Below are 23,668 nucleotides of genomic sequence, written 5' to 3'. Positions count from 1 at the left end.
GGGATTCCAGGCACCCCAAGGAGCGTCCCTTTGGGCTCACCGATTTGGGGTGAAAAAAGTGAAACTGCGGCAAAGTTGGGGTGTGAAGTTGCCGGGTGTGGGTTCTGCGAGGGGAAAGGAAGGGGACGGGGTGATTGATTTCTTGCCCCCCACCCCACAAATAAATAGAATCTGGGTGGGGAGGGGGGGACCGAGGCCACGGTTGGGGCGTGGAGGTGGAGAGGGGGGTGGGGTGGGGGGCACTGGGGGTTGGGCAGCAATGGGATGGTGATGAGGATGGGAACAGGGGAGAGGGGTAAGGACAGGGATGGGCATGGCCCTGCAGGTGCAGGTGGGGATGGGGGCAGTGTGGGGGGGATGGGCCCCACAGGGGGCACTCCGCAAACCCAACCCAAGCCAGGTTTCCCCTCATGGGGGAATTCCGGCTGCAGCAAGGCAGTGCTGTGCCCGCGTTCTCCCCGGACGCTGCCCTGTGGGGTGGAGTGTGTCACGAGTTTGGCGTTCTCAGTGCTTACCCCGCTGTGGGGGTCGCATCCCCAAAATCACCCCCCCTTCCCCCCGGGGGGCTGGGTTGAGGCTGTCCCAGCGGGCACGAAGCCGGGCGCATTCCTGGGGGCTGATTCATTGGACGCTTCCGCCCCGGCCTTGGCCTCCTCTTCCTCCTCCTCTTCCTCCCCCGGTGCTGGATCCGGCCACCGCCCTCGGCATGCTGGGGCATGTCCTCTGCTGATGGCCCTAAGGGACCTGGGGGGACACAGGGCGGTGGCACGGGGTGGGGGGCTCCTGGAGGTTTTGGGGTCTATGGACTTACGGGGGTCCCATGGACCTCTGGGGGTCCCAGAGTCATCTGAGGGCATTCAAAGGGGTGTCTGGGTGTGCTGGGGGCTTCCATGGGCTTTGGGTACATCTGTGGGTCCCAGGAATATGTACCTCCATGGGCGTTCTGCAGACAGGCCTGGATCCTGGTGGACATCTGTTGGTCTTGGAGGCGCCCGTGGGTTCTGAGGGCATCTGTGGGTTCCAGGGGGACTTGGAGGTATCTGTGCTTTCGAGAGGCATCTGAGTGCATTGGTGGCCCTGCAGGTCCTGGGGCCGTCTGTGGGTCCTGGTTGGCCTCGTGGTCACCCCACTCATGGCCCCCTTCTCTCCTCTCCCCACAGTTGTCCTGCTGGACTTCGCCAAGGCTCAAGGGGAGCTGGGCTGGCTCACCCAGCCCTACGGCAAAGGGGTGAGCACCCAGCAAGCTCCTTCTCAAACCGGCACCGTGGATGGGATGGGGTCATCCATGGGGATGGAGAAATGGATGCCCTTGTGAATGGGGGTATCCAGAGGGACGGGGATGGATCAACCACGAGGAAAGAGACCTTCATGGGGATGGGGATGGTGGTATGGGTGGGGACAGGTCGTCCATGGGGATGGATGTGGAACCATCCGTGGGGATGGGAGACATCCATGGTGCAAGGTATGGAGACTTCCATGGGCATGGGGACCTCCATGGGGATGCAGATGGGTTCATCCTTGGGGATGGAGACTGGGGGCATCTGTGGGGATGGGGAGACTTCCATGAGATGGGGGACATCCATGTGGATGGGGACACGGATGGGGACTGTCCATGGGGACACGTGTGGGGATGGGAACGGGGAGCATCCACGGGGACAGATCGGCTAGGGGATAGGGACATCCACTGGAATGGGGCAGGGGAGCGGCAGCAGCACGGACCCGTTTCTCCCTGCGGTGCAGTGGGACCTGCAGCAGCACGTGCTGAACGACTCGGGGATCTACATCTACGCGGTGTGCAGCGTGCTGCAGGGCGAGCAGGAGAACTGGCTGCGCACCAACTGGATCTACCGCAGCGAGGCCCAGCGCATCTTCATCGAGCTCAAATTCACCGTCCGCGACTGCAACAGCTTCCCTGGAGGCGGCGGCTCCTGCAAGGAGACCTTCAACCTTTTCTATGCGGAATCTGACGTTGACTACGGCACCAACTTCCAGAAGCGACAGTTCAAGAAGATTGACACCATTGCTCCGGATGAGATCACGGTGCAGGAAGACTTCGACACACGCAACGTCAAACTCAACGTGGAGGTCCGCTCGGTGGGACCTCTGCGCCGGAAAGGTTTCTACCTGGCTTTTCAGGACCTGGGGGCCTGCGTGTCCCTGCTGTCGGTGCGGGTGTACTACAAGACGTGCCCGGCCGTGCTGCGGGGCCTGGCCGTGTTCCCCGAGACGGTGGCAGGCGCTGACTCCCAGCAGCTGGCGAAGGTGCAGGGTGCCTGCGTGGAGCACGCGGTGGCTGACAAGGCGCCGATGCTGCACTGCAACACGGACGGAGAGTGGCTGGTGCCCATCGAGCAGTGCCAGTGCCAGGCTGGCTACGAGGCAGCGGGAGAGCAATGTCAAGGTGGGAATGGGGAGCGTCAGTGGGAGCGGAGGGGACGCTGTGGGTGGAAGGGTGGGGAGGGGGTGGGGATGCCCTGCCTTGGGGTGTGCTGTGAGAGCCATCCCTGCCTCTGCGGAGCGTCGCTGGGGGCACCCTTGGGGTATCTTCAGCACTCTTGGGGGTGCTCGGGCATCCTCAACGCAACTGGGCGCTTTTGGGCGTCCCCAGTGTCCTTGGGGGAAGCCTTGGAAGCGAGTGCATCGGGTGCAGAGGGGTGGGTTGGTGGGAGGAGCCTCCCCTATCCGTGGTGGGTGATAACGAGCCGTGGAATAAGGCGAAACGCCCCGAATCCCTGGAAGCTGGTGACGATGCTCAGGTTGAGGACAGGGGACCCAAGCGCTGACCTCCACGTTGTCCCCCACTCCAGCTTGTCCCCCCGGCACCTTCAAGGCTGACGTGTCCCTGAGTGGCTGCCAGCCCTGCCCTGCGCACACGCTGCCATCCTCGGCTGCTGCTGCTGCATGTCCCTGCCAGGACGAGTACTTCCGTGCCCCCACCGACCCGGCCGCCATGCCCTGCACCCGTGAGTGGCATTTTGGGAACACAGCATGGGGTTTGAGGGCTTGTATCCGTGCCCTGACCTCAACGCCATGCTCCGTGTCCCCAGGTCCTCCTTCACCCCCTCGCAGTGTCATAGCTGTGGGGCTGGGGGCCACCGTGCAGCTGCGCTGGTCCCCCCCCAGCGACAAGGGTGGCCGGGAGGACATCACCTACTTCATCACCTGCGAGCAGTGCTTGCCGGAGAGTGGAGAGTGCCAGCCCTGCGATGGGGGAATCCGCTACTCACAGCCCCCCCAGGGGCTGGTGGGGACAGGGGTGACGGTCACTGACCTGGAGCCCCATGTCAACTACACCTTCACCGTCGAAGCTCGAAACGGCGTCTCAGCCTTCAGCCCCCTCCGCAGCGTGGCCACCACCAGCATCAGCGTCAACCACACGGGTAAGGGCCACCCCGTACACCCGTCCCCACCACGGGGTGCCATCGCACAACCAAAGAGGTGCCACCACCTCTGACACCGCATCCCCATCGCAGAGCCGCCCCAGGTGACGTCGGTGAGCCTGAACGGACAAACAGCCACCAGCTTGGTCCTCTCCTGGACGGTGCCACCGCGGCAGCAGAGCTGGGTCTGGAAATACGAAGTCACCTACAGCAAGAAGGTGCCACCAGCAGCATCCCATCCGCGTCCCACCTCGTGTCCCCTGCGCAGTCCCTCACTCACCCTCTTCCCTGCTTCCTCAGTCAGATGAGAACAGTTACTCGGTGCTGCGCTGCGAGGGCACCTCTGTCACCATCCCCAAGCTGTCCCCTGGCACCTCCTACGTGGTGCGGGTCCAGGCGCTCACCAAGGATGGCCACGGCGCCTTCAGCCTCGAGCATGAGTTTGAGACGTTGCCTGAGGGTGAGGAACAGGATCTGGGGGATTTGGGGTTTTTTGGGGTGCTATGGGGTGTACATGGCTCCAACTGTTCCCACAGATGCTGAGTCCATGGCGTCCGCTGCCGTCATCAGCGGCTCCGTCACCGGTGTCCTCTTTGTTCTCTGCCTTCTCGCTGTTCTCCTCTACATCCTCCGGAGGTAGGGAGAGATGAAAAAAAAAAAACCCAAATCCAGTTTATTGCCACCCCGGAGGTGAGTTCTGGGGCCAAACACTGCTTTTCCACAGGAGGAGGAACTTGCCGTCGCGCCAGTCCCCCGAGGACGTCTACTTCTCCAAGTCCGGTGAGCAGTGGGGTGGGGGGCTCAAGGCATGGGGTGGGGGGCTCAAGGCATGGGGGTGACACGAATGAGGACACTTTGAGGTGACATGGCTGCCAACCCCACAGACCAGCTGAAGCCCCTCAAGACCTACGTTGACCCGCACACCTATGAAGACCCCAACCAAGCCATGCTCAAGTTCACCACTGAGATCTCGCCATCCTCCATCACCCGCCAGAAGGTCATCGGAGCCGGTAGGTCCTCACCTTGTCACCCGTCCCCAAACTGAGGGGGGAGCACGTTTTGAACTTCCCTGTTGCCCCGAGCAGGAGAATTCGGGGAGGTCTACAAGGGCACCCTGAAGCAGGGCAAGAAGGAGGTGCCGGTGGCCATCAAGACGCTCAAGGTGGGCTACACGGAGAAGCAGCGTGTGGACTTCCTGAGCGAGGCCAGCATCATGGGGCAGTTCTGCCACCACAACATCATCCGCCTTGAGGGGGTCGTCTCCAAGCGTGAGTGCCTTAAAATCACCGTTTCCTTCCCAAAAAGCACTCTTTTCAGGAGCACAGAATTGATCTTTGGGGATTTTTCAACGTGTTTTGGCTCTTTTTCTGCAGACAAACCTTTCATGATTGTCACGGAGTACATGGAGAACGGCGCGTTGGACAAATTCCTGCGGGTAGGCGATGCGTGATGGAATCCCATTGCCCCGGGGTGGGATTAGCAGGACTTCAGCCCCAAAATCCCCATGGAGACAAGACCCGGCTCCATCCACGTCCCTGTAGTGACAAGAGGTGGATTTTTTGGGTTATTTTCTGCGCTTTTAGGAAAAAGACGGGCAGTTCTGCGTCATCCAGCTGGTGGGCATGCTGCGGGGCATCGCGGCGGGCATGAAGTACTTGGCCAACATGAACTACGTGCACCGGGACTTGGCTGCACGCAACATCCTGGTCAACAGCAACCTGGTCTGCAAGGTGTCCGACTTCGGGCTGTCGAGGGTGCTGGAGGACGACCCCGAAGCCACCTATACCACCAGCGTAAGTGCCACCAAAGGGGATTTTGGGGGAGGTTTTGGTGCCATGTTGCATCGTTGCCTCTGTTCTTTATCCCTGCTGCTCGGGGATGGTGACGGCATTGCCCCAATAGGGTGGGAAGATCCCGATCCGCTGGACAGCGCCCGAAGCCATCTCGTACCGCAAGTTCACCTCCGCCAGCGACGTCTGGAGCTACGGCATCGTCATGTGGGAGGTGATGTCCTACGGCGAGCGCCCGTACTGGGAGCTCTCCAACCACGAGGTGAGCGCCCGCGCCCCTCTGTCACCTCATTTTGTGGGGGGTTGCTTTGGGGGCTGAGTGCTTCGTTTGGCGTCACTTTGCTTCGCTTTATTCGGCATGACCTTGCTGTTCTGGGAGGTGACCTTGCTATTCTGGGTGGGCCAGCTTGGCTTCTTTTGGGGGCCCAACTTTGCTATTTCAGGGGGCTTCATTGGGCGTGTTTCTTTATTCTCCGCATTTCCGGGCTGCCTTTGCAGGTGATGAAAGCCATCAACGAGGGCTTCCGCCTGCCCGCCCCGCTGGACTGCCCCTCGGCCGTGTACCAGCTGATGATGCAGTGCTGGCAGCAGGAGCGCGCCCGGCGCCCCAAATTCGCCGATATTGTCAGCATCCTGGACAAGCTGGTCCGTGCCCCCGACTCGCTCAAGACGCTGGCGGATTTCGACCCCCGGTGAGGAGCAGGAGCAGGGCACGGCCCTTGGCATCCTCCTGTTCTTGCACCCTTCTGCTTTCCCGTGTTGTTTCTCTTTGCATCGTTGCATTATTTTTTGGCATTCCCGCGTTCGTTCCTATTCCTGCACTTTTCCCCCTGCTCATTCATTCCTTTGCATGACTTTATCTCCAATCTTTGCACTCCTGTTCTTTTCACATCCTCCATTTCTGCATTTTTTTTATTGCACTCCTGCTCGACTTCTTGCATCTGTGTCCTCTTCCATCCATTTCTGCATGATTTTTTTTTTTGGCAGCCTGTTGCTTTTCCCATGCTTTCCTCTACCTTCGTGTAAATCTTTTGCGGTCTTGCATTGCTGCATGATTTTATTTTATTTTATTTTGCATCCGTGCTGACGTTCTTTCCTTCGGCTCCCTTCCCCTCCTGCAGCGTCTCCATCCGCCTGCCCAGCACCAGTGGCTCTGACGGCGTTCCCTTCCGCACGGTGCCCGAGTGGCTCGAGTCCATCAAGATGCACCAATACGCCGAGCACTTCGCCGCTGCCGGGTACAGCACCATCGAGAAGGTGCTGCAGATGACGAGCGAGTGAGTGGCAGCGGGTTTGGGGACGGCGATGCGCAGGGCTGCACTGGGGCTGCATCCTTAGGGACGTCCCCTGGGGCTGGATCCCGTCCCCTGGGGCTCTCGGGGTGGGATGCCCCCCAGTGCTGCTCGAGATCCAGCCCTACGCCACGCTCAGAATCAAACCACCTCCAGCCCGGCCCCTTTTGCTGCTGTTCTCACCCCAAACCCCCCACCCACAGTTCAACACCCCCTCTGTGTTTTTTCCCCTGCAGCGACATCAACAAGATCGGGGTGCGCCTGCCCGGCCACAAGAAGCGCATCGCCTACAGCCTGCTGGGCCTGCAGGAGCAGCTCTGCCCCACGGCCATCCCCATCTGACCCCACACGGGCAAATGAAGGCCCCCAGCGTCCCCGCCCCCTCCCCCCCCTCTGCTTTATTTATTGTTCTTATTATTTTTTAAGGTTGTTATTATTATTGTTGTTATTATTATTATTATTATTCCCCGCAGGGGATGATTTCACCGCATCGGCATCGCTGTCCCGAGGACAAAACAGGGGGAAACCCCCCCCCAAAAAATGACAATTTCAAGTGGGGGAGGCTGTTTTGGGGGGGAATTTCCTCTTTTTTTTTTCTGCATTTCAAGGAAGACAAAAAACCAAAGGGCTGAGCCATGTGGCTTTGGCCCCCAAATTTCTCCATTTCTCCCTTTTCCCCCCCCCCCATTTTCCTCTCCCCCTGCTGGGTTGGTGTTTCTCTGCCTTACCACTGATAACCAGTGTTACCTCTTTATTTTGTCATTGGTGGTGTTGTTGTTTTTTCTAATTTATTATATTTTTGTATATTTATTGAGAGAAATCAAAAAGGTCTCAGATTTCGGAGAGGTAAAAGGAGAGAAGGGAGAGGAAAAAAATAAAAGCGGGGGGAGGGGGCAGGTTTTGGGTTTTACCCCTGTTTTTTAATGGATTGTAAGAGGTTTTCATGATTTTCATGACAGTGAGTTGGATTTGAATAAAACTTTTGTGCTCTTTTTCTACCCCAGTGTCCCTCAGTGCTGAGTCGGAGGGGGGATTTCAGGGCCAGTGTAAGGGGGGACCTCTATTCTTCCTTGTTTATTTTAAGGAGGTTTTAAGGTTTTTCAGCATTTCTCAAGTGTTTGTGCACATTCCCCCTCTCCCTTCCCAAACCCACGAGGAATTCAGGGTTCCTTTGCCAAGCAGCAGCAGGGCTGGCTGCGTGGTGCCTGCAAATCACCGGGTGGCAACAAAACGGCGGAAAAAAAAACAACATTTTTTTTCCTCCTTATTTGTTTTTTTTTTTTCACCTCAAACCCGCAGCAAGGGCTGTGGGGTGGTGGAGCTGTGTGCAGAATGCTCTGTTTGGTGATTTTTTTGCCCTCGATTTTTTTCTTTTGGCACCCAGCCCTGCAGCACATCACCACGCCCCGTGCCCGGGTGCCGCCGTGCCTCGGTTTCCCCTCCCTGCCTGGAGTTTCGGTGAAACTCCCCATCCCCGCGGGAGCTGGCACGGCCATGCATGGGGCAGGGGCTGCCCCATGGCTGCTGCACACCCTCATCCCTATGGGGGCTGTGCTCCCTGGAGCACAAGTCCCTGGCCCCACTGAGCTTCCCAGCTGGGTGCTGTGGTCCCATCACCCTCTGGTTGCCCCCAACCCACTGAGCACTCTCCGTGGGTTCTATGGGTGCTGTGCTTCCCGTGTCTTCTCAGCCCCTTTCCCAAGTGATGTGGATGGTGTGGAGCCATCGCTGCAGCCCCACATCCCCCCCATGGTGTCCTCCTCTCATGGGTGTTTCCCGGCCCCCACCCCGCAGAGCCGGCCCCCGCACCCCCCTGGCGCTGCCGTGCCCATCTCCAGCCCCATTTTTTGGGTGTTCCCCTGGTGCTGACCTCATTTCACCCCTCCTGTGGCTGAGCTCGGGCATGCCCGGGATTAATTGCGCCGCCTTCGTTAGCATCAGCTGCATTCTCCGCACCCTGAAATGCTACACACTGCTTTGCAGAGGCGATCCCAAAGCGGAGGATGCGGTGGCAATGGGGTTGGATGCTCCACACCCCAGACAGCTCCTGAAATCAACGAAATGACCCCAAAAGCCATTTAATTAACACAGCAGCGGGATGGGCGGTCACGCGTCCTTGGCCAGCTCCTCTATGGCTCTCCGCAGCTGCAAGGGGAAGGAGGAGGTGGGACGGGTGCCGTCCCCTCATGCCCCCTGCCCCATGTTCACCCACTGTCCCCATTGTCACCTCGGCGCGTGTGACAGCCCCCACCAGCTCCCCATAGCGGGTGACGAAGATACGCTGCAGTTTCAGCAGCTCGAAGAGGTGATGTGCCTGCAAAGAGCAGGGACAAGTGGGGACAAAGTCCAAATTTTTCCGGGGTGGGGGGGCCCGTTGTCACGTGTTCCCCCACCCCAAACCTGGTGCAGTGAGGTCCATGGCGACAGCTGCAGTACAATGGGCTCGATGGCACAGTCATCCCCAAGTGTCCCCGTTGAGGCTGGCTGCAGTGGGATGGAGAAGGTGATGCACTATATTTTTGGGTGGAAAAATGTCTCTTTGAGGTGCAGTGGGTGCCCCCGACTCACCTTCTCCTGCAGCGGCCCTGGCGGTGCCTCTGGGTGCTCGTGGCTCTGCAGGAAGGCAATCAGCTTGGCGCGGCTGATGGTGCCCACTAGTGTGGATGACTCTGTGGGGACAGGAGCCAGGGGAGGTGACCACAAGGCCCCCAGGTGAGACGTCCCCATGGCCATTGGACCCCTGCACACCCACCACCCTACCTTTGCTCTCCACCACTGGGTATTCTTTATCGGTGGTGGCATTGAGGGCCGCCAGCACCTCCTCAAAGCCATCACCCTTAGCCACGGCCACCACCTGCCGCTCCATGAACTCCTTCACCACCACCCGGTACGAGCTGGAGCACAGGGACAAAAGCCCATGATTTTTGCCAGGGAATCCCCCCAAATCACAGCCCGTGGGGACACTCACGCTATGTGCCGGCTGCGGATGCGGGGCAGGTAGGGCAGCTTCTTGACGATGATGGTGCCATCATAGAAGGAGGGCTGCCACTTCTGGGTGATGGCGTTGGCCACCAGCACAGTCAGCACGACTGGCAGCACGTGGGCCATGTGGCCGGTGGCCTCACACACCAGCAGGGCCGTGGAGATGGAGTAGGTGACGGCACCCGAAAAAGCAGCAGCGCCTATGGCACCAGACAGCGGTGGCATTGGCACAAGGATGGTGGTGGCCCCACTGTCCCCACCCCAACAGTGTCACCCACTTACCGGCCAGTGCGTACCCGCTTGGGACTATGGGGTACGCGGTGCCCTCTGCGCGGATGCCACGGGGGAAGAGCAAGGCCAACACCTCCCCATGCAACCGCCCGATGGCCGCTCCTGTGGGGTTGGGGATGGGGAGGGGGAGAAGCCCAGGGACTCCCAAGGAAACCCCCCCACCTCAAAATACAGAGCTGTGGCATCCCCACACAATCCCACATCTTAGGGTTGGAAGCAACATCCAGACCCTCACAGCGGGACCAGATGCAACCCCCAGTGCTGGATGCAACCCCCTTATCCACCCACATCAAAATGGGCTGAATACCCCCCCCATGGGCCCCCCAAGATCATATGAACCTCAAGAGCTGGATGCACCCCTGTACCCCCAGTGGACCAGATACCAACCCCCTAATCTCCTCCCCACCCCCAATGGGTTGGATGCATCCACTGTGCCCCTCTCAGGACCAGATGCAGCCCAGGGCCGGGTGCCTCCCAGGAGTGGGGCAAAACCCCCCAAACTCACCATAGATGAAGACGGGCATGAAGTAGCCAGCAGGCAGGGGCAGGGTGGTGGCCAAGGTCAGCATCCAGAACTGAGGGGCACAGCACATGGGAATGGGGACAGCAGCTCATGGTGTGGGGCTGGGGACACAGTGAGGTACCTTCATCAGCAGGAAGAAGACCAAAGTACCGAAGATGGTGGCTGACGGGTGGCACCACTCCTGCCACAGCCCCCGTGGGCCCCCCAGCTGGGTGGTGGCCATCGAAATGTTCTGGGCCAGCATGAACCAGGAGCGGTTGTCGAAGAGTGAGATGAGGTGTTCCTTCATGGACAGCTGGACAGACAAACAGCATGGGTGTGGGGTCAGGAGGTGGGGGGGGGGAAGGGGGAACCCCCCAGCCCTGCTCACCCTGGAGGCCATCAGCTGGCCCAGGCCTGGAGGGAAGGTGATGGACGCCAGCAGCAGCACCACCAGTGCTGTGTACAGGGGCTTGCTGCGGGGAGAGGGGCGGCTGAGACAGACAGGTGCACCAGGGGACACACGGACACGTGGGATGGGAAAGCATGGACACACTAGGGGGAGACAGGGACGAATGGGATGGGACACACGGACACACCGGGGGAACAAAAGGATGCAGTGGGTGGGACAGATGGATACACGGGGGGGAGACAAGGATATATGGGGTGGGACACACGTTCAGGTGCACGGCACGGACACACGGACGCGTGGGACGCACTCGGTGGCCAGCAGCCTGCCCGTCAGCCGGTTCTCTTTGACGGCTGCCAGCAGCCAGCGCTGGCAGAAGAGGTAGGCACAGGCGACGGCTCCGCAGATGGCCCTGGGGAGGAGAGGGCAGTGTGCGGGCAGTGTGCAGGCAGAGATGGGCAGGGCGTGCACAAGGAAACGGGCAGGGGACAGGCAGAGTGTAGGCAGGTTATGGGCTAGGTGTGGGCAGATTACGGGCAGAGCAGAGGCAGGGAAGCAGGAAGGATATGGGCAGGATTCCGGCAGGGTATGGGCACTGTGAGGGCAAGGTACGGGCAGGAGCCTGTCCCCAGCAGGTCCCTCTTTACCCCAAAATCATGAAGAAGAAAGTCTCTGGCAGGTCAAAAGGGAAATCAATCTTGAGGTCGCTCTTAAAAAGAGCAGCGATGGTCTCTGGGGAGGAAGGAAGGGGCGTGTGAATTTTTGGGGAGGGGGGGGGGGGCAAAAGACACTGCAGGGCTCTCCCTGCCCTGCCTTGCCCTGCCTTGCCTTGCTCGCTGTTGAAGACGGCGAGGAGGCGAAACATGAAGGCACCGCAAGTAGCAGCGAAAAAGCCACGCCAGTAATCCCGCACGGCAAAGTGGGACGACATCACCTCGATGCTGAACAGCACCCCTGGAAAAAGGGAGGGACTTACTCAGCTTTGGGGGTCCCTCGCATGGGAAAGGGGTGGTGGGGTCACTCACCGCTGATGGGAGCCCCAAAAACAGTGGCCACGCCAACAGCCTGAGCGGCCACCAGCATCTCGTTCCGCTTGAATCTGTCCTGTGGAGAAGATGGTTTAGCCAAAATGCCTTGGTTTGCAGAGAAAACTGGTTAAAAATAATACGCCAGCATTGCCACCACCTCATACTCCCTTATCACCGTGGCCCGCATCTTCCCCAGATAAGCTGCAGCCATGGAGGAGAGGTGAACAAAGGGACCCTGGAGACATGGAGAGGACACAGCGCTGAGCGGCCGCGGTGCTGAGCCTGCACTGAAATTCCTGCTGGAATTCCCTGCTCACCAATTTGCCAAGGAACACGGTGCTGCCAGCAGACAGGGTGCAGGTCAGCCCCACCACCTTGGCCCCGAAATTTTTGATGGCCAAGTATTCCTCCAGCTCCACGCCGCTCAGGATGGTCTTGAGCTCGGGGATGCCAGAGCCTTGGTGAGGGAGAAGAGCTCAGGGTTGGGGGGGCTCCAAGATTGGAGGGGCCTCCAAGTACTGGGAGTTCCAAGTGTGGGGAGCTCCAGGTTTTGAGGGATCCAAGTTTTGGGAGTTGTAAATTTTGTGGGCTCCACGTTTTGTAGATTCCACATTTGGGGTCCCCAAGTTTCGGGGGACTCTCATTTTTGAGGGCTCCAAGCTTTGTAGGCTCCAAGCTTTGGGGGGGGTCTCCAAGTTTTGGGGTTTCCCTGCACTGGGGAGGGTTTGGGGAGTCCAAGGGGTGCCTGCTCACCTCCCGAATGCGGCGTGATGCTGTTGGCAAAGCCAGAGGAGAAGGCTGCCAGGGCAACGGGGTAGATGGTCCACGAGAGGTACTTGAGCACCAAATAATCGCCAACCTCTTGGTACAGCCAGCGGTGGGCTGGAGGAGAAGTGCTGGGAGGGGAGATGCCCCAAAAGCCCCCCCAGATTTCCCCAGTTTTCAGGTTCTCCCCCAAACCAGGGGATGCTGCAGCCCCTCACTACCTTCGTAGAGCCTGAAGATGATGAGGTCCATCATGAAGCTGATGGTGGCCATGAGGACCCCCAGGACAAAGAGGAAATACCAGTCCTCACCCACACGGAAGAGCAGCCCCTTCACCACCTCCAGGCACCCTGCAGAACCGGGGTGGGGACCAACTGGGTGCTAACCCCCCCCCAGAAAAAGCCCCAAACCAACCCAGCGTGCCCCAGACTAGGGGTAGGGGTCTCACCTCGCAGCCTCCTGCGGGCTTTGGGGCAGGGCTGCCAGCTGTGCTTCGACACCAAAACCTTCTCCTCTTCCTGCTCTGGGCTGGGGGACTCCATCTCGGGAGTATCTTGGGGGTCCGGGGCTGCTCGGCTCGCTGCTGCTGGCTGTGCCAGTGCTGTGGTGGAAATGAGTTTGCAAACAAGCTCATTAAAAACGACCTTGAGAAGGTGGCCAGACCCGCGCGGGCTGGAGCCAGCCGGAGCAGCAAGGGAAGGGTTTCAGCATCTGAATACACCCCAGGGAAGGGCAAATCCAGCCCTAGCCAAGGGGGCATCGAGGAGCAACGCGGTGCCCAGAGATGCTCTGAGCATCTCCATGCGTGTGGACAGCCAAGGGTGACTCAGGCGCCCGCCGGAATTACTCAGCACGGAGGGGGGGTTGCTCACATTACACCCCCCCTGCATTTTTTGGCAGGGCTGCCTGGCGGGTCAGCACAGGGAATAAAGCCTTACATGGTCTGCTCTGCTGAGCCGCTCGCCGAGCCCTCCTTTTCTACCCCAAAAAGTGGCCTCGTCTGCCCCAGGGTGGGAGGGAAGCTCCAAAGGATGCAGATTTTTTGCACCCCCTCCCTCCCCAGATTCCTGCATGAGGCTGCCAGCTTGGATGTGCTCCATGCTTCCGTCAAGGACACTTCCAACGACTTTTTATTATTACTGCCACTCCACACGCAAGGAACCCTGGGACCGGGGCTCCCAAAAACCCCCACCCTGGGGACAGCGGGTCTGGGGTTGGGGGGAGCATCATGCCCCCCATCCCACCACGTTATCCGGGCGGGCAGGAACGCCAGCAATGGAATCGGGTTCCCCCCTCCACGTCTAGGACGGGGAGGAGCCGAGCCAACGAAAGGGGGGAGAGAGGAAAAAATTTCCACAGCGCCCAGAGTGATGTAGCAGGACCTAAATTTAGCCCGTTTTACAAGAGGTCTGGAAGGTGGCCGAGAGCCAGACGGGGCTTTATAAGCTCGGTGGCCGCCCTCGAGACAGCCGGTGCCGCTGGGTGAGGAGGTGCCACTGGCCCCTTTGACCTGCTCTGGAGTGGATGAACTTGAAATCCTCCTCAGCTTTCCGGTCGGAGCACAGCTTCCACCACCACAGCCGCTCCTCTTCGCCCGCTTGCCCCATGGAGCTTTTCGGGAGCTTCTCACGGCCCCACGAGTCAATGGGCTTCCCAGGCAAGTCCCTACAGTGGCATCTCCGGGAGGGTGTGCCTCATTTTTTGGGGGGGTCCCGTTGTACTCCAAGGTCACCTCAAGGAGGGCGTGGGGCTTGGATTCAACGCAGAGTTATGGGAAGTGAGTCATTTTGGGAGGGAATCATCTGGGGGGGATGGGGACGAGCTGACCCCCGCGCTGCCCCGCAGCTCGGCCTGGCACCAGTGGTAACGTGAAGACCCTGGGCAACACCTACCAGTTCACGGTGGACGTCAGCGACTTCGCCCCTGAGGACATCATTGTCACCACCTCCAACAACCAGATTGAGGTGCACGCTGAGAAGGTGAGCACGCCCTCCGGCACCCCACATCACCACCCCAACGCTGCCCTGAGGATGTGGGCACCCCCCAGGCTCCCACCTGGCTATCCCAACATCCCCATGGCCCCGGCCATCACCAACTGCGCACTGAAGTCACCAGTTCCTCATCTTTTTGCCCTTTATTTTGCCGCAGTGTCCCATGCCCTTCCCCAGGTGCGGTCCCCGCACGCCCTAAATCCCAGCGCCCCAGGAGCAGCTCCCAGAACAGCACCTTTGTTCCTCCAGCTGCCAGCCCCAGGTGACTCACATCCCTCCAACGCACCTGCAGGGAGATTATAAATATTAACACCACACACAAGGCGACACCGCGAGCCTCACCCAAGGGCAAAGGAACAAAGTGCTCCTGTCCCTCTCTCGCAGCCTAAAATCGCCCCTTTTCCCCCCCTCCCAGCTGGCCGGGGACGGCACCGTCATGAACACCTTCAGCCATAAGTGCCAGCTGCCCGAGGATGTGGACCCCACGTCAGTGTCATCCTCGCTGGGGGACAACGGCACGCTGACCATCCGCGCCATGCGGCAGCCGGCTAAACACAACGAGCACGTCCAGCAGACCTTCCGGACTGAGATCAAAATCTGAGCGGGGTGGGGGGCAGCGCCGGGGACGGGCCTTTCCCCTGCCCCACGGGTAGCGTGTGGGGTACCCCCTTATTTATCTAGCTGTCTGTCCGCTCCCTGGCAAGCTGGCTGCCACCCCGCTGGTTTGGGATGGAAGGGATGCTGGGGAGGGGATGGGAGTGCTTCCCGGAAGCTCCCTACGAGGTACGAGGGATGAAACCCGCGCACGGCACGAGCATCCCTCGCTGCAGAACCCGCTGAGAGACTGCAGGCTCCAGAGGCCATCATTTTGGGGCTGGATTGGGAAGACCTGGAGGTCCCACAGCAGCCGTGGTGGCGGTGGTGGTTGTGGGTTCACCCGCAGGATGGATGTGAGGAGTGAGGCTGGGGAGCGAGCCCTTCCCTGACCCTCTGCTGGAGCTTTTCTTTGTATATACAGCTTGTACCGGGTTGTGATAGATTACTGAGAACTGCTGTCTCCTCCTTTTATTTTTTTGCTTTCCTGACACTTTTTCCCCAAAGGGGCTGTTACAGGGACAGAGCAGCTGCAGGTTCAGCCCTGACGGGTACCTCAGCAGCAGCGACCACAATTCCTCCTGGATGCAAACAAGAAGCTGGCCCCAGCATCCCCACTCCATGCCCACCTCCTGGTTTATTTCCAGTCCCAGTGACTCACTTCTTCCTGGCTGCTCTATTTCTAAGCCCTTCCCTCAGCCATTAAGCTGCCAGCCCACCTGGAAGGTCACCAAACCCCCTTCTCCTTTTGCCCATCACCAAGCCCTAAACAGCAGCAGGCTGGGGCAGTGAGGCTGCAGAGAGGCTGCCAAACCCAGAGTTCCTTCCTTTGTGGGACCAAACGCTGCCCTGAAGCCACCCCATGTGTACAAACACAGCACAGGGCTGTTTATAGCGACCACACAGCTCATGTTACCTTGGCGCGGGTGTGAGGTCGGCTTGTCCCATAGTGGCTCATGATCGGCATTGACGCGCCTGTAATGCTACAAGGACATTCAAAGGGATCTAGCTGGTGCCTTTCACTGTTTTATTTCTGTCCCCTGGTCACCTTGGGTGAGGCAGGAGCTGCTGCAGGGCTTGGTGGACCCCTTGCTGCAAGGAAAAACGTTTAAACGTTATCAAAAGAGCTCCCAAAGAGCCCAGCAGAGCTGAGGAAATTGGAACCACACATCTACAGGAGTGGGAGCACCCGCTCTGCCCCCAAAATGCCACCCCATGGCACCTGGCACCCCCACACTACGGTCACACGGTGCCATCTAGTGGCGAGGGGTACAGGTGCAAGACCTAGGGGAAGGAAAAAAGGGGTTTTGTCCCCAGAGCTGCCTGGTTTGGGGGTGGGAGATGGGGAGAGAATGAAAGGCAGCTCAGAACAACAACACTGAACGCGGCCCTGTGACAGGCTCACTTCTGGCAGGCTGGCCGTGACATCTGCACCCCATAGGGAAGCAGGTATGTAAGGACCAGCAGCAGGGTGCAGTCTCCAGGCTGCTGCCTGCACAGCTGCGGCAGTTGGGCTGCCCCTGCCTCACCAGCATCTCGTGAAGAACAGCACTGCCTCGACGCACTCCTCAGGCGGCCATCACTGCCCTATACCTTTCCTACGGGAATCGACACAGAGAATCATTCAGACTGTAAAAGACCTGAGCTCAACCTTCAGCCCAACCCCCCTCCCCCCAGTTCCTTCAACACACAGGACCCGGCCTGGCTAATTCCGGCACCTTTCATCCCCACAGAGCACACCTCAGGGCCTAGCTCCAATGTGGGCCACCTGGCCACCATCACAGCGGCCTCGGCCCACCCTCACCCCCAGGGTTAGGGACACCCAAGGAGGGAACACAAGCCCCCATGGACGCACGGGACGCGAGGCTACGCTCCTCGCCCCTCACGCTGCCGCAGGGCCCGGCCCCACAGCCCCATCCACCGCCCGTCAACATGGCGCCGGGCCGCGAAGGGGGGAAAACACCCGTGTCACGTGACGCGATCGCCGTCCGTGCTCCGCGCATGCGCGTCCCCGCCCCGAGCAGGGCGCGCAGGCGCAGTGCCGCCGGCGGTGGGCGGGAAGGGGCGACGCCGCTTCCGCCCGCTGCTAAGATGGCGGCGCCCTTTGTCTGGGCCGTGTCACGGGCGGTGATCTGAGGCCGCCGGCGGGCCCGGCATGGCAGGTAGGGCCGAGGGTGGCGGGGGAGGGCCTGGGGGGGCTGGGAGGAGGCCTTCTAGGAGCTTAAGAGCCTCTTATCGGAGGCCTAGGGGCAGGCCTAGGAGGAGGCCTTGGTTTTGGGGTGCAGTCCCCTCTTGCCGTGAACCCGGCTCTGAGGTGAGGCCCTGCACTGAGCCTCGCCAGTGCCCACCTGGCCCTAGAGATGAGGGGGCCTCTGAGCGCCCCCGAAATTTAACAAAAAAGGGGGTTTCCCTGTTCCACTGCGTTGTGTGCACTGCCAGGAGCCCCGTGCAGCAAGTGGGAGAGCTCACACCCCTCACAGTGAGAACTTTTAGGCGCTGAAGAAGGAAAAAAAGGCATAAAACCCTCGCTTTGCGTCTCCTGTTGCTGAGCACCTCTTGCTCTCTTGGCTTTCCCTCCCTTTCTCCCCGCAATGTCAGCACCTTGGGGAGTGAGCTCGTGTGGGACGCTCCCTGGGACCTGGCTGCATTTATTGCTGTGAGTGTGGGTGCTCTGGTGCTGGAGCTTTCAGTCACCGTGATGGATCAGGTAATAAGGAGCTTGGCAGCTGCGTCAGGGAGACGTGGGAAGGGAAAACAGCACCCACGTGCTTCTGACAAGGCGGAATCAGAGTGTCTGGTTCTGGCTGCTCGGTGTCTGCGTGGAGGTAACAGCCCCTTGACATGGGGTAGGAAGAAAAGCAGCAAGAAACCACCACAGCGTTTGCACGGCTCCGAGGCAGAGAGTTTTGTGGTTTCAAACAGAGGGTTTGCATTGCATTTTCCTGGAGGGCTGCGTGGAGTCTGACTTCAGCACCAGGAAGGGGCGGATTCTGGAGGAGAGCCACGAACTCCTCATTCCCAACTCTGCTGGTGAGAGCTCTTTGCGGTGCACGGGTGCAGCCAAGCACCACTCCTCCTTTATCTTTATTTTTCAGGCACGGAGCTGAGCAAGGGGGCTCTGATACATCCTCGTGTGTCGCAACACCGATAGAAAAGGGTTTGTGCTAATGTCAGCCACTTTCTTTGGCAGTCCTGATTGTATTCATTTCTTTTTTTCTGCTTGCAATCCTCGCCTGTTGTGTCTGCATGCGGCTCAGAGCTTTCCAAGCACAGAAGGCAACATTGTTTGTCCTGCTGGGAAAACGCTCTTTTTCCAGTGAAGCAAATTCCCTTGCAAACTTTACAGAGTTTTTTGTATATGTGGGGGTTTAGACAGATCTTCATGCAAATGTTGCTGGTTCTGGCTGTCGAGAGATGTGTTTTGGGACAGGTGGTTTGTTGGTGTTTGGTTGGAAAGCATCCTGCATTTTGGGAGAAGGGGGGAAGGAGAGACAGAGAGCGTCTTTGCTCAGAGGAGAGCAAACTTGCAATCTTCTGTGGTTTTTGTAATGGTTTCTTTCCAGCCTCTAGCTTTCTGACTTTACAGCTGAGCGAACTAAGCCCCTGACTCCTCCTTCCTGCAGGTTTCTTTTAGCTGCTCCTCTCCACGGCGTGAATCCAATCAGGGGGAACTGCAAAGCAAGGCAAAAGACCGCTGCGAGCTCCTTGCTACAACCCACTGCAGACAGGAGGAGGCTCCCTCGCCGTGCTGCACACCCATCCCGTGCTTAACAGCTGAAGGAACGTGCTTGTGGCCTGCAGCAGCTGCCCCGGTTGAACTGGCCTGCCCAGCCCCGACCGAGTACGTGAGCTCCCACTGCCTGCAGATGTCTGCAGGGATCCCACCTCCCTTGGTCCGCTGACCTCTGCCTTCTGCTTCTTAAGATTCGTGGCTTCATGCTCTGCCCCGTTCCCACCCCTTTTGGGTTTCAGCACCATCTCACCATGGCTTTGCTTTCTGCCCGCAGCCATGGATTTCCCCCAGCACAGCAGGCAGGTCTTGGAGCAGCTGAACCAGCTGCGGCAGCTGGGCTTGCTGTGCGACTGCACCTTCGTGGTGGACGGCATCAACTTCAAGGCCCACAAAGCCGTGCTGGCAGCGTGCAGTGAGTATTTCAGGATGCTCTTCGTGGATCAGAAGGAGGATGTGGTGCACCTCGACATCAGCAATGTGGCAGGTAGGACCCGAGGCTTCTGGAAATCCCACAGCCAAATGGGTGGCACAGGTGAGAGCTTGCGGCACGTGCTGCGTCTCTTGCAGGGTTGGGGCAGGTCTTGGAGTTCATGTACACGGCCAAGCTGAGCCTGAACCCTGACAATGTGGAAGATGTGCTGGCCGTGGCAGGGTTCCTCCAGATGAGGGAGATTGTCAACGCTTGCAATGCACTCAAATCCCTCACGGTGCTGGCAGAAAGCCCTGTAGAGAGCCGGGAGCTCCTCACTGAGCTGGGTGCGTAGCTTTCTTGTCTCTCTTTGCCTCATCCAGCAAGCCACAGAACCTTGATGGCACGTTTTTCTTTCCTCGCAGGGGTTGAGAAGGTGATTGTTGAGGACAAAACGGTGGCAGCAGTAACGCAGGGCGATTCAGACAAACCAAAACAAGTTCCTCCCAACCAGGAGGGGAAGGAAGAGGCACCTGTGGCCGCAGCAGCACAGCCCAAGGAGCCAGCAGAGCAACCAGATGCCAAAGAGGGCCCTGCAGAAAGTGGGCAGCCAGGAGGTGAGGTCTGAAGTCCCCCCCAGGTGCTCCGTCCTGCTGCCCGTTTCTCCTCGAGCGTGGCTGAGACGCTCTGCTGCTCGTAGGTGTGGACGATGCCGCTGAAGCCGGCCCCGCTGCCACATCCCCCAGCCACCTGCATCCAGCAGAGAGCGAGGTGGGCAACAGCAGCCCCAGGGAGAAGGGCAGTGACGCTCCAAGCACCGAGGCAGGAGGTGCGTTGTGGTGAGCACAGCGAAGGGGAGTGGGCTGTTTTCCCTTCCCGGGAGCAGGGCAGGGTCTAAGCCATGTCAGCTTAAACTTGGGCTCAGAGTTAGGAAGCGTAGATGGGTTTTGTGTCTCTGATGCTGCTTGTGATCCTTCGTGTCCCCATTTTCTGAATGCTTGCAGAGGTGGAGCTGGAAGGGAAGGAGGAAGAGGGGGAGGCGATGGCAGAGGATGAAGAGGAGGCTAAAATTCCCAAGGCAGAGCAGCCCAAATTAGAAAGCAGAGAAAACACGGAGGATAATGAATCGGGGAGCACTGACTCTGGGCAGGAGAACTCAGGCGAAACGCGGCTGCTGCGTTCGGGCACTTACAGCGACAGGACCGAGTCGAAAGCCTACGGCTCCGTCACACACAAGTGTGAGGTGAGGCAGCTGCAGCCACAGCAGGGGCTCCTGGTCCTCGGTGCCGCCCACGTCACCACGCATCTCTCCGCCTGTAGGACTGCGGAAAGGAGTTCACCCACACAGGGAACTTCAAGCGGCACATCCGCATCCACACCGGCGAGAAACCCTTCTCCTGCAGGGAGTGCAATAAAGCCTTCTCCGACCCAGCTGCGTGCAAAGCCCACGAGAAGACGCACAGGTATGGGGACAGCTGCCACCTGGCTCCGCTGATGGAGCCGTGACAATGGCAGCGCTGCCTGCAGGGTTGGAGCCGGAGGTCGGTGGGGGCTTGCTGTGCTGCTTCCCTTCCCCGTCCCCCTCACCCGGCGGCCCCGTCTGCCCCGCAGCCCGCTGAAGCCCTATGGCTGCGAGGAGTGCGGGAAGAGCTACCGCCTCATCAGCCTGCTGAACCTGCACAAGAAGCGGCACACGGGGGAGGCCAAGTACCGCTGCGACGACTGCGGCAAGCTGTTCACCACCTCCGGCAACCTCAAGCGGCACCAGCTGGTGCACAGCGGGGAAAAGCCCTACCAGTGTGACTACTGCGGGCGCTCCTTCTCTGACCCCACCTCCAAAATGCGGCACCTGGAGACCCACGACACCGACAAGGAGCACAAGTGTCCCCACTGCGACAAGAAATTCAACCAGGTGAGCTGGGGGAAAGGGCCGGGGCTGTCGCCGTTCAGTGCCCGACCCGGGGGGGGCTTCTGGGAATGGGGAGGAGCTCTCTGCATCCCGGTGTTTGTCCCCAGGTGGGGAACTTGAAAGCTCACTTGAAGATTCACATTGCGGACGGGCCCCTGAAGTGTCGGGAGTGCGGCAAGCAGTTCACCACCTCAGGTAGCACGGGGTGGGTAGGTGGGGAGCTCCCAGAGCAGGGTATCCGCCGTCCATGGGGGCCAGAGAAGGGTTTAAACCTCTACCTCACGCCCTGGGGCTGCTCCTGAAAGGAGCTGATCTGCGGGACAGAGGTGTCCCTCCCATCTCCCCAAGCTGTTGCAGGGCCCCTGCTGCATGCGGCACAGGGAGGGATGATGGGGGTGCTCCGCTGTCCCCGTGCTGCTGTCTGAGATGCAGCTGCACGCAGGCAACCTGAAGCGGCACCTCCGGATCCACAGCGGGGAGAAGCCCTACGTCTGCGTGCACTGCCAGCGACAGTTCGCCGACCCCGGGGCGCTGCAGCGGCACGTCCGCATCCACACGGGTAGGGACGTAGCTCAGCCTCCGCGGTGCCTTTCCCTGGAGGGCCGAGTTCCACGTTGACCCCGCTGTGGCTGAGCCCTCCTGCTGCCTCCCCAGGAGAGAAGCCGTGCCAGTGCCTGATCTGTGGGAAGGCGTTCACCCAAGCCAGCTCCCTCATCGCCCACGTGCGCCAGCACACGGGGGAGAAGCCCTACGTGTGTGAGCGCTGTGGCAAGAGGTGAGCGTCCCCCGTGGTGCCCTTCTTGCACGCATTTTCACTGGGGCAGTGCCACCACTGCGTCCTCGTCCCCGTCCCCTCCAGGTTCGTGCAGTCCAGCCAGCTGGCCAACCACATCCGGCACCACGACAACATCCGACCTCACAAGTGCACCGTCTGCAACAAAGCCTTCGTCAACGTGGGTGACCTCTCCAAACACATCATCATCCACACCGGTGCGTGCCCCCAGGGCTCCCCACGCTGCCCCGTGTGCCTGAACCCGTGGTTAACATCCCGCTTCCCCTCTGGTCCCCAGGGGAGAAGCCGTTCCTCTGTGACAAATGCGGCCGTGGCTTCAACCGGGTGGACAACCTGCGCTCCCACGTCAAGACGGTGCACCAGGGCAAGGCGGGCATGAAGATCCTGGAGCCGGAGGACGGCAGCGAGCTCAACATTGTCACGGTGGCCTCAGACGACATGGTGACGCTGGCCACCGAGGCGCTGGCCGCCACCGCCGTCACGCAGCTCACGGGTGAGCTCTGGGGTTTGGCCGTGGGGCACTTTGCTATGGGACGGGCCCCTCATGGGCTGAGTCTTGCCCGGCCCCGTGTCCTCGCGGCGCCGTCAGCGTCACCTCTCCCTCCTCTCTCCCAGTGGTCCCCGTGGCGGCCGCCGTGACGGCGGACGAGACCGAAGCGCTTAAAGCAGAGATCACCAAAGCGGTGAAACAAGTGCAGGAAGCAGGTGAGGAAGGGAGGGGGCCGGCATCGTGCTCACCTGGCTCCCGCCCTGCTGCCGCCCCACCCCGGGCCTCCCCTCTGCCCTTGCAGACCCCAACACTCAGATCCTTTACGCCTGCGATTCCTGCGGGGAGAAATTCCTGGATGCCACCAGCCTGGCGCAGCACGTCCGCATCCACACGGCCCAGGCTCTCGTCATGTTCCAGGCCGACACGGACTTTTACCAGCAGTACGGGGCCGCCGCTGCCACCTGGCAGACCGAGCAGGTCATCCCCGCCACCGAGCTGCTTTTCCGTGCCCGTGACAGCCCCCAAGAGGCCCCCGCCGCCCCCCTGCCCCCCGTGCCCCTCGCTGGGGAGGGCCAGGCGCCTGCTGAATGACCCACTCGCTCCCCCTCGCCTTTATTTAAAGTCGGCTGCTTGGAAATGGTGTTTAAAAAAAAAAAAAAAAGTGTATTTCTGGAAGGAGAGAGTAAGAGAGAAGGAATAAATTGCAATATTTTCTAAAGCGTGTCGTGGAGCCCACTGCCTCAGCCGAGCGCTGCAGGGGTAAGGAGGGAGGCACCCAGGCCTGGAGGTATGGAAATAGGGGGTAAGGGGTGCAGCTGGAGGATGCCCCTGCTTGGGGATGGGGCTGCACACGGGGGCCCTGAGGCCTCTTCCCATCTCTTCCAGCTGCTCAGGAGTAGAGGGGCCAGCAGGGTCAGGGCACAGGGTAACAGCAGCGGGTGCACAGAGCAGCCCCTGCCCACCCCCCAGCCATGGGGGACAGCGCAGTTGGGGCTGAGGGGTTTACTCTGCCCAGGGGCAGGATGGGAGGGAGCAGCAGCGAGGGCAGGGCAGGGATGCTGACAGCAGGTGCTCGCTGCCAGGCCCAGGGCTGCACCCTCCAGGCAGCGCAGCCACGCACCCACAGCAGCCAGGAAGTGACACAGCTCCGCGGGGCTCCGGCTCTGGAGGCTTCAGCACAGCAGCCTGCACACCAAGCGAGGCACAGCTCCCATCACAGCTACAAGTGCCCGTTTCTAAGAGAAGGACGGCAGTGCCATCCTGCACCCGCGTGCTTTAACAACATGACCCAGGATGGGACCCCCCCCCCC

At 60.1% G+C, this 23,668-nt stretch overlaps 4 protein-coding genes and 1 long non-coding RNA gene across 13 annotated transcripts; 3 read left to right on the top strand and 2 right to left on the bottom strand.

Moving 5' to 3' along the window:
* EPHA2 (EPH receptor A2) lies at positions 740-7,460 on the top strand. Of its 2 annotated transcripts, XM_021417524.1 has the most exons (16): positions 740-1,228; positions 1,741-2,401; positions 2,808-2,963; positions 3,048-3,380; positions 3,474-3,598; positions 3,681-3,840; positions 3,917-4,016; positions 4,105-4,160; positions 4,265-4,390; positions 4,466-4,648; positions 4,754-4,815; positions 4,964-5,173; positions 5,283-5,432; positions 5,669-5,862; positions 6,292-6,447; positions 6,699-6,804. In XM_021417524.1, exons 1-16 carry the CDS (start codon positions 1,133-1,135, stop codon positions 6,802-6,804), a joined length of 2,874 nt encoding a protein of 957 aa, XP_021273199.1. In that variant the 5' UTR covers positions 740-1,132. The 2 variants fall into 2 exon arrangements, with proteins under 2 accessions (XP_021273199.1, XP_021273198.1); XM_021417523.1 differs by having other exon boundaries at positions 4,466-4,815; positions 6,699-7,460.
* CLCNKA (chloride voltage-gated channel Ka) lies at positions 8,525-13,246 on the bottom strand. Of its 3 annotated transcripts, XM_021417533.1 has the most exons (19): positions 12,888-13,194; positions 12,661-12,789; positions 12,428-12,556; positions 11,992-12,131; positions 11,832-11,909; positions 11,672-11,750; positions 11,475-11,600; positions 11,294-11,378; positions 10,957-11,058; positions 10,629-10,713; positions 10,380-10,553; positions 10,241-10,310; positions 9,727-9,837; positions 9,431-9,644; positions 9,223-9,356; positions 9,031-9,131; positions 8,863-8,946; positions 8,690-8,776; positions 8,525-8,607 (listed from the first exon to the last, which is right to left on the bottom strand). In XM_021417533.1, exons 1-19 carry the CDS (start codon positions 12,979-12,981, stop codon positions 8,569-8,571), a joined length of 2,061 nt encoding a protein of 686 aa, XP_021273208.1. In that variant the 5' UTR covers positions 12,982-13,194; the 3' UTR covers positions 8,525-8,568. The 3 variants fall into 3 exon arrangements, with proteins under 3 accessions (XP_021273208.1, XP_021273207.1, XP_021273209.1); XM_021417532.1 differs by having other exon boundaries at positions 11,294-11,600; positions 12,888-13,246; XM_021417534.1 differs by lacking the exon at positions 10,957-11,058 and having other exon boundaries at positions 12,888-13,246.
* HSPB7 (heat shock protein family B (small) member 7) lies at positions 13,812-15,498 on the top strand. Its single transcript, XM_021417548.1, has 3 exons — positions 13,812-14,096; positions 14,285-14,418; positions 14,846-15,498. Exons 1-3 carry the CDS (start codon positions 13,964-13,966, stop codon positions 15,029-15,031), a joined length of 453 nt encoding a protein of 150 aa, XP_021273223.1. The 5' UTR covers positions 13,812-13,963; the 3' UTR covers positions 15,032-15,498.
* LOC110408629 lies at positions 14,570-17,029 on the bottom strand. Its single transcript, XR_002444462.1, has 2 exons — positions 15,941-17,029; positions 14,570-14,716 (listed from the first exon to the last, which is right to left on the bottom strand). It is a non-coding gene; the product is annotated as an uncharacterized LOC110408629 (long non-coding RNA).
* On the top strand, positions 17,043-23,076 carry ZBTB17 (zinc finger and BTB domain containing 17). 6 transcript variants are annotated; one of them, XM_021417528.1, is made up of 17 exons: positions 17,044-17,186; positions 18,120-18,181; positions 18,648-18,865; positions 19,032-19,241; positions 19,325-19,513; positions 19,592-19,602; positions 19,681-19,783; positions 19,867-19,995; positions 20,171-20,409; positions 20,487-20,629; positions 20,778-21,078; positions 21,183-21,270; positions 21,518-21,634; positions 21,730-21,850; positions 21,935-22,065; positions 22,146-22,361; positions 22,484-23,076. In XM_021417528.1, the coding sequence occupies exons 4-17, from the start codon at positions 19,034-19,036 to the stop codon at positions 23,056-23,058; spliced, it is 2,571 nt and encodes an 856-aa protein (XP_021273203.1). In that variant the 5' UTR covers positions 17,044-17,186; positions 18,120-18,181; positions 18,648-18,865; positions 19,032-19,033; the 3' UTR covers positions 23,059-23,076. The 6 variants fall into 6 exon arrangements, with proteins under 6 accessions (XP_021273202.1, XP_021273203.1, XP_021273200.1 ...); XM_021417529.1 differs by having other exon boundaries at positions 17,046-17,186; positions 19,592-19,783; positions 22,484-22,573; positions 22,660-23,036; XM_021417525.1 differs by having other exon boundaries at positions 17,045-17,186; positions 19,592-19,783.

The sequence above is a fragment of the Numida meleagris genome, chromosome 20 (assembly GCF_002078875.1).
Source record: "Numida meleagris isolate 19003 breed g44 Domestic line chromosome 20, NumMel1.0, whole genome shotgun sequence".
Lineage (NCBI taxonomy): Eukaryota > Metazoa > Chordata > Aves > Galliformes > Numididae > Numida > Numida meleagris.
This window is presented reverse-complemented; position numbering and strand designations above follow the sequence as displayed.

What these genes read in the sequence shown, in the direction of transcription:
- EPHA2 (XM_021417523.1), top strand. Translation starts at nt 1,133, where the DNA reads ATGGCCCCCTTCTCTCCTCTCCCCACAGTTGTCCTGCTGGACTTCGCC. An exon ending in GGCCGCCATGCCCTGCACCC is followed by an intron (nt 2,964 to 3,047) that starts GTGAGTGGCATT and finishes CCGTGTCCCCAG; the next exon opens with GTCCTCCTTCACCCCCTCGC. An exon ending in CATCAGCGTCAACCACACGG is followed by an intron (nt 3,381 to 3,473) that starts GTAAGGGCCACC and finishes TCCCCATCGCAG; the next exon opens with AGCCGCCCCAGGTGACGTCG.
- CLCNKA (XM_021417532.1), bottom strand. Translation starts at nt 12,981, where the DNA reads ATGGAGTCCCCCAGCCCAGAGCAGGAAGAGGAGAAGGTTTTGGTGTCG. An exon ending in AGCCCGCAGGAGGCTGCGAG is followed by an intron (nt 12,790 to 12,887) that starts GTGAGACCCCTA and finishes CCGGTTCTGCAG; the next exon opens with GGTGCCTGGAGGTGGTGAAG. An exon ending in CGGTGATAAGGGAGTATGAG is followed by an intron (nt 11,751 to 11,831) that starts GTGGTGGCAATG and finishes TCTTCTCCACAG; the next exon opens with GACAGATTCAAGCGGAACGA.
- HSPB7 (XM_021417548.1), top strand. Translation starts at nt 13,964, where the DNA reads ATGAACTTGAAATCCTCCTCAGCTTTCCGGTCGGAGCACAGCTTCCAC. An exon ending in CGAGTCAATGGGCTTCCCAG is followed by an intron (nt 14,097 to 14,284) that starts GCAAGTCCCTAC and finishes GCTGCCCCGCAG; the next exon opens with CTCGGCCTGGCACCAGTGGT. An exon ending in TTGAGGTGCACGCTGAGAAG is followed by an intron (nt 14,419 to 14,845) that starts GTGAGCACGCCC and finishes CCCCCCTCCCAG; the next exon opens with CTGGCCGGGGACGGCACCGT.
- ZBTB17 (XM_021417527.1), top strand. Translation starts at nt 19,034, where the DNA reads ATGGATTTCCCCCAGCACAGCAGGCAGGTCTTGGAGCAGCTGAACCAG. An exon ending in AGAAAGTGGGCAGCCAGGAG is followed by an intron (nt 19,784 to 19,866) that starts GTGAGGTCTGAA and finishes TGCTGCTCGTAG; the next exon opens with GTGTGGACGATGCCGCTGAA. An exon ending in TGTGAGCGCTGTGGCAAGAG is followed by an intron (nt 21,851 to 21,934) that starts GTGAGCGTCCCC and finishes CGTCCCCTCCAG; the next exon opens with GTTCGTGCAGTCCAGCCAGC.